General features: G+C 51.5%; 1 protein-coding gene across 2 annotated transcripts in view; it reads right to left on the reverse strand.

Moving 5' to 3' along the window:
- The window catches only part of SSC5D (scavenger receptor cysteine rich family member with 5 domains), a 27,843-nt gene that overhangs the window by 10,001 nt on the left and 10,673 nt on the right, over window positions 1-7,169 (reverse strand). Inside the window, exons 9-12 of one of the 2 annotated variants that reach the window (XM_032263084.1) lie at window positions 4,566-4,883; window positions 2,071-2,658; window positions 1,679-1,993; window positions 1,285-1,452 (exon numbers count right to left, since the gene is read on the reverse strand). In XM_032263084.1, the coding sequence (XP_032118975.1) occupies window positions 1,285-1,452; window positions 1,679-1,993; window positions 2,071-2,658; window positions 4,566-4,883 (1,389 nt within the window). The remainder of the gene's footprint in view (window positions 1-1,284; window positions 1,453-1,678; window positions 1,994-2,070; window positions 2,659-4,565; window positions 4,884-7,169) is intronic. The other variant, XM_032263085.1, reaches the window with a different exon arrangement.

Raw genomic sequence — 7,169 nt, forward strand, 5'->3', positions numbered from 1 at the left:
CCTCAGACCGGGAGAGAATGAGGGAGAGAGAAGGGAGCCCGCGGGAGGCTGTGGGGGAATCGGGGGAGATGGAGACTCAGAAAACAATGGCAGGAGACAAAGGAAAAGATACTGCAGCCCTGGGCCTGAGGAGGGGCACACAGGCAGTGAGAAATGGAGATAATGAGAGTGTGAGGTGATCACAGAAGAACCCACTGGGAAAAATGGAGGGAGAAACAGGTGGTGAAGGTGAGAACTGGAAGTGAAAGACAAGAGGAGGAAAGATACAGAAACAGGTTGGGCCAGGTGGCTCCTGCCTGCAATTCCAGCACTTTGGGACGCCTCCTCGAGGATGGCTTGAGCCCCGGAGTTTGAGACCAGCCTGGGCAACATAGTGAGCCCGTCTGTACAAAAAATAAAAATGAGGGGGGCATGGTGGTGCACATCTATAGTCCCAGCTTCTCAGGAAGCTGAGGCGGGATGATCGCTTGAGCTTGGGCAGTCAAGGCTGCAGTGAGCCGAGATCACACCACTGCACTGCATCCTGGGCAACACAGAAATAGAGATGATGAGGATAAGAAATGGATGATGAAAGAAAAACAGAGCAATAGTATGTGAGAAACAGGAGCAGAGATAGATTCAGAGGGACCCTGAGAGATGCGGATACAAGGAAGACAGGCAAAGAAAGGGGCAGAAGGATGTGGTGGTAGCAATGTGGGGGCCAAATTGGGGCAAGGTCCCAGGTGTGAAAGGAGCTGCAACAGTGAGACAGAGGCCACAGAGCAGAGGGGAGAGGGCTGTGGCACTGGAGGCTGATTTTGCTGGCTGAAGGGAGGGGCTCAGGCCCAGGGATGGGCAGGAGACAGTCAGGGTAGGGAAAGAAGCTGCACTCCAGGAGTCACCACCTCTGTTGGAGCCACAGCACACCCGAACCAGAGCATGAGCTTCAAGAACGGGTAAGGTTTCGCTTGCTCTGAGGGAGCAGGGGAGGGGACGATGATGTGATGACAGAGTGGCCCTCGGTTGTGGGTTTGTTCGAGGGGCTCAGGCTCATGTATTGTGCAGTTTGTGGGAGGACGATGGGCTCACGATAGGCTGAGCCTGGCCTGATCTCTTAGATGGTGTCTTCTGCTGTGGAGAAGTGTCACCGTTGAGCCCAAGGAGGTAATGTGTTTAGGGTCTCAGGAGCCAAGGAAAACCTTTTCAGGGCCAGCTCATTTAGAAGGGTCTTTCTGGAAACCCTATGGGGAAGCGAATGGAGGTTTATGGAGGCCCCCCCATGGCCACCCCGATCTTGTCCCTCACCTGTGTCTGGCAGGCGCCTTGTTGCTGGGAAGGGGGTCTCTGGGTGCCTGGTGATGCCCCAGGGGAGAGTGTGTCCAGGTCCCCCCACTGTGGTGGTCCCCTTGGCCAGGTCCTCTGCTGAGGTGGGGTCCCAGGTCCAGGGGGGATAATCGTCATAGTCTGCATAGCCTTTGGAGAAATTGGGGCAATGTGGACCCCATCCTCTGTTTCAGAGGTCCTTACTGCTGCTTCTCCCTCCCCTTTTGGAATCTTCTGGAGCAACTCTGGAGTCTCCTCACCCCAACCCCGCATGCCCAGTTCTTTAGAATCTACCATGGTACGGTCACCTGGCCCCACCCTGACCCATTCTCCTGGCCACCCCCACAACCCCACCACCCTCACCATGCCCTGGTACCAGTACAGGTGAGCACCACGTCTTCCTCGTGGTCACAGTTGTGCTTCCCCCATTCCCCTGAGGGGCAGTCGCTCAATGATGCCTCACTTCCCTTACAGCCCATGTCATCCAACCAGATGGGCCCAGTTCCAGGGCCGTAATGGGTTTTGCCCACTCGGGGCCGGACCTTTCCACAGCCCAGTTCCCAGCAGGCCACAGTGGCATCTCGTAGGTCCCAGTTGTCATCACACACTGTTCCCCAGTGTCCAGCATGCCACACTTCCAGCCGGCCAGCACAGCGATTGGGCCCATCCGCTAGACGAACCCGGAACAGGCCTGTGTGGAAGGCCTACAGGTCAGGAGGGAGGGTCAGCCTCTCCCATTCTCTCCCCACACCCTTCACGGCCACTCACCTGATTCCCCAGTGGTGCTAGCAGTGGGAGAGGGGGCCGGATCTTTGGATGACTCTTGTGGGATCTCAGCAGATGGCTCCAGGGAGGCCTGAGGGATTCTCTTGATGGTGGCCTCAGAGGTCATTTCTCGGGGGCTTTGAGTGGTCAGCATCACCATGGTCTTACTGGTCCGTTCTCGGGGAGTCTGAGGGGTCAGCATGGCAGTGCTGTGAGAGGTCCATCTGTGGGGGGCTTCTGTGGTTGGCCTTCTGGTAAACTCAAAGGTAGGTCTTCGGGAGGCCTCAGTGGTCAGGGCTGCAGTGGTCTGTGAGGTTAGGTCTGGGGGGCTTTGGGCCCTGGAATGTTTCGTGGTTGGCATCACTGGGGGTTGAGTGGTTGGTCTCTTTGCATTTTTTGTCACCCACTTCTTAGTACTCTTAGGCATTTTTCCTGGGGACTTCGTGGTTGTTTTCTCCAGAACACTGGCAGTCACACTTGCAGAGGGCTTGGTGGCCAGCTCTCCTGGGAGCCAGGCATTCCGATCTCTCCCCAGTCCGGGAATCCAGCTCCAACTGAAGGGGTCTGAGATGGAGTCCAGGCCTGGGGGCCCTGGAAGTGAGTGGGGAAGGAAGAAAAATGGAAATATCATGATGACAAGATCATCTACCTAGGTCCCTTCATCTCTGTAATCACTCAGCAAGTTCCCATTCGTTCATCATTTACTCATTTATTGTCACAAATATTTATTGAGCACCTCCTATGAGCCACACAGTGTTAGACCCTGGGGAGGCTATGGCAAGCCAGATGCAACACCACCCCCTGCCTTCTTGGTACTTACAATCTGGACGTGACTGACCCCCTCATCCCTTCACACCTGACCCCTCTTCTCCATCTCCTCAGCTTCTCCTCTAAGTTAGGGCCTCACTTCCTGTACCTTCTGATAGGTCTCCATACCTCACTGTCAGTTCTTACCACCAGAGTAGTACCCAGGTCCAACAGGCCACTCCTGAACTCAGAATTTCTGTGGCCGGGCGCAGTAGCTCACACCTGTAATCCCAGCACTTTGGGAGGCCGAGGCGGGCAGATCACCTGAGGTCGGGAGTTTGAGACCAGGCTGACCAACATGGAGAAACCCCATCTCTACTAAAAATACAAAATTAGCCGGGTGTGATGGTGCGTGCCTGCAGTTCCAGCTACTCAGGAGGCTGAGGTAGGAGAATTGCTTGAACCCGGGAGGCAGAGGTTGCAGTGAGCCAAGATCGTGCCATTGTACTCCAGCCTGGGCAACAAGAGTGAAACTCCATCTCAAAAAATAAAAGAATCTTTCTGTGGTCCCCCCATGGCCATCAGGAAGAGGGGGACAGAGGGAAGAGCCTTAGCTTCCAGCAGAGGTGATACTTCCATCCTTTGAGACACCACTCTCCATCTTCCATTTTTCTGATTAGCACATGTGTGCAGTAAAGGATTAACCTTGCCCAAAGAAAGGTTTACTCTTTCCCTGGCCCTTGGGAGATGACTTCTAAGCCTTTGGAATATCTTGCCTGATAAAAGATTGTTTCCCTGGGGGACTTGGGCAATGCCAGATCGCCTGTGCTAACAGTATGATTTATGGTCAGCCACATGTACATGGCTGAGCCCCCATAAACACTCTGGATGCCAAGGCTCAAGGGAACTTTCCTAGCTGGCAGTTCTTCATGTGTGTTGTCCCACTTCCTTGCTGGGATAATTCAGTGCTGTCTGCATAACTCCACTGGGCACAGGACAGTTGGAAGCTTACACCTGGTATCTCCTGAGCTCTGCCCCAGGTGCCTCTTCCTTTGGCTGATTTTAATCTATATCCTTTCACTGTGATAAACAATAACCCTGACTGTAACAGATTCTTTGATTCTATGAGTTCTTCTAGCAAATTATTGAATCTGAGACTGGTCTTGGTGACCCCAAACTATAAGGAGTCATACAGGTTTGCAATGATTTGTTAGAGTATTTCTTTCTCTCCATGAGCTATGAGCTATTCAAAGAGCAAGACCATGTTCATTCCGTTCATGAACCCAACATGACAACCCAGTGCCGAGCTCAACATCTGGCATTTAATAATAGGCATTGCCTGAGTTTATGTTAACTGGCTCTCGCTTTGGCTTCTCTCCATCTCCCACTGCCCTGCCTGCTTCCTTTCATCTTAGGAAGGCTAAATCTCCCTTCTTAGTGAGAGACTCCCTTGATTCCTAGAAGGAAGAGGAAGCAGTAGCTTCTCTGAGTGGGAATCCTACATCTGCCAGTTAGTTGCAGTGTGATTTTGAGCAAGTTACCTAACCTCTCTGTGCCTCAGCTTCAGTAAAATGGACATAATACACACCACCCTAGACTTATTATGTGATTTGAATGTGGCCATATGTGGAAAAACACCCAGCACAGGGCTGGGGCTTAGCAAGTGCCCAATCAATGTTAGTGCCCATGTTAGTTACTGTTCCCCCTTCAGGAAGCCTTCTGGAGTCAACAGATGGCTAGGGCCTCCTTACCAGTGCAGGTTACCCCAACATCCTCATTGTGAGCACAGTTGTGCTTTCCCCAGGGAGCAGCAGGGCAGTCGGACAGCAAAGCCTCGGTTCCCACACAGCCCACGTCATCTAGCCAGATGGGGCCTGCACCCCAGCCAAAGTGGCCAGCAGCAGGGTCTGGCTGCCGAGGTCCACCACAGCCCAGCTCCCGGCAGACCACAGCTGAGTCTCGCATGTCCCAGCTGTCATCACACACGGTCCCCCAGCGCTGGTCATGCCACACCTCCAGTCGACCTGAGCACTTGCTGGGCCCAGCCACCAGGCGCAGCTGCGGGGACCCTGGGGTAGAAGAGATTCAAAGAATTACAGTCAGGGAAGCCACCCAGCCTCCTGACTCTTCATCCACCTTTCCCTCCCTCTATCTTCCTTTCCATGCATTCATCCATTCATCCATCTAGGCCTTCCCTCCATTCATCCATCCTCCCTTCCAGGGAGCAAGTATTTAGTGAGGCCTTTATTATGCCATTTTCTGCAATAGGCACAAGGGCTAAAGAGTCAGGCAGAGTTTGGGGGACCCTCAAAAAACTACACATGGAATTACCGTATAATCTAGAAAGTCTACTGCTAGGGATATACCCCAAATAAACTGAGAACAGGTATTCAGACAGATACTGGTATGTGAATGTTCAGAGCAGCACCATTCACAGTGGCCAAATAGTAGTGGTTGTACAACATTTTGAATGTATAAATACCACTTGAGTTGTATACTTAAATTGGTTGACTTCATGTTATATGAATTTCACCTCAATTAAAATAATAAGAGTCTTTTTCCATGCAACCACCCTTAATTTTCTCTCATTATTGGTTTAATAAGGGTTTTTTCTTCTTTTCTAGATTTTATTTTCCTAACCACTAGACCACAGGGATAATCAGGTGTTTTGTTGTTGTTGTTTACCAATCAGGCACAGCCTCTGCTTTCAAAAGCTCTCAGTCTTTAGGGAAAGGAGCATGCATACACTTCATTACAACTCAGTGAGCTAAAGGGAGTAGTGGAAGTACCAAAAAGGCAAGGCAGAAACACAGTGAAGGGAAGGTGAGAAAAATTCTGCCTAGGGAAGCCCGTGAAGCCTTCTCAGAGGAAGCCTTTTAAAAGAGACAGAGCAGCAGACCAGGCATGGTGGCTCACACCTGTAATCTCAGCACTTTTGGAAGCCAAGGCAGGTGGATCACTTGAGGTCAGGAGTTGAAGACCAGCCTGGCCAACATGGAGAAACTCTGTCTCTACTAAAAATACAAAAATTAGCTGAGGGTGGTGGCACGTGCCTGTAATCCCAGCTACTCAGGAGGCCGAGGCAGGAGAATCGCTTAAACCCAGGAGGCTGAGGTTGCAGTGAGCCAAGATCACACCACTACACTCCAGCCTGGGTGACAGAATGAGACTGTCTCAAAAAATAAAAAGGGAGCAGAAGAGAATCCAGGCAGAAGGAAAAAGGTGCGCTGGGCTGGGCAGGGAGCAGTGACATGAGTTCAGGATTCCCTAATCCTGTCTAGTTCCCACCGGCCCTCTCGGAGTTATCCACAGCAGGAATATCTCTGACCTAGGTCCCTCAGGCCCTCGAGGGGCTGTCAAGGAGATGCTTAGAAGCCAGTATCAAGGGGCCTATTGCAATTGTTCAGTAACTATTTCTCCAGCAGCTACGGTAGACCTGGCCCCATGCAGCCCAGAGCAAACAGTCCTCTTTACCTTTGCCCAGCCCAAGGAGGATGACTTCCCCAAGGGGGAATATTTGAGCCTGGCCTAGATGATGCGTCTACAAACCCAGGCTGCCAGCAAACCTCTGGCACGTGGGTAAGAAGCCTGGGGTAGTTTCTCCCTCAGCTCTCACTAGGAACCAGCCCTGCCAACACCTTAATCTTGGATTTCCACTCTCCAGAATTGTGAGACAGTACATTTCTGTGGTTGACCAAAGATGCTCCAGGTGTCAGGAGTCCTGTGAGACTAGCCTGGAAAATGAACTCCTCTTCAGAAAACAGTGCACATTCTGTGGACATAAAGGCCTTACTCTGTTATATGCAGGTCATGGTACAGCCACTTTCTCTGAGTTTGTGATACCAGAATCCCATCTATAATCATCTTTATGTTCTCAAGACAGGCAACTGTGATGGATCTAAAAGCAAGGTGCCTTGAAATCTAAGACATGAGCAGAGACTGGACCCAGATACTGGGGAAACTTAAGAAATACTCAGAAGATACAGAGGAGACAAGTTACTGAGTTCCAGCTACAAGGAAAACTTTACTAATGCCTGTGTCATATTAGGAAAGATCTTTTTCATTTTGAACTAGCAAAACTCTGGTATAACCAACAAACAAGTTAAAAGATGGGACATGGGCCGGGCGCGGTGGCTCAAGCCTGTAATCCCAGCACTTTGGGAGGCCGAGGCGGGTGGATCACGAGGTCAAGAGATCAAGACCATCCTGGTCAACATGGTGAAACCCCGTCTCTACCAAAAAAAATACAAAAAATTAGCTGGGCATGGTGGCGCGTGCCTGTAATCCCAGCTACTCAGGAGGCTGAGGCAGGAGAATTGCCTGAACCCAGGAGGCGGAGGTTGCAGTGAGCCGAG

This window comes from Sapajus apella, unplaced genomic scaffold (genome assembly GCF_009761245.1).
Source record: "Sapajus apella isolate SASKATOON/1434 unplaced genomic scaffold, GSC_monkey_1.0 scaffold135, whole genome shotgun sequence".
NCBI lineage: Eukaryota > Metazoa > Chordata > Mammalia > Primates > Cebidae > Sapajus > Sapajus apella.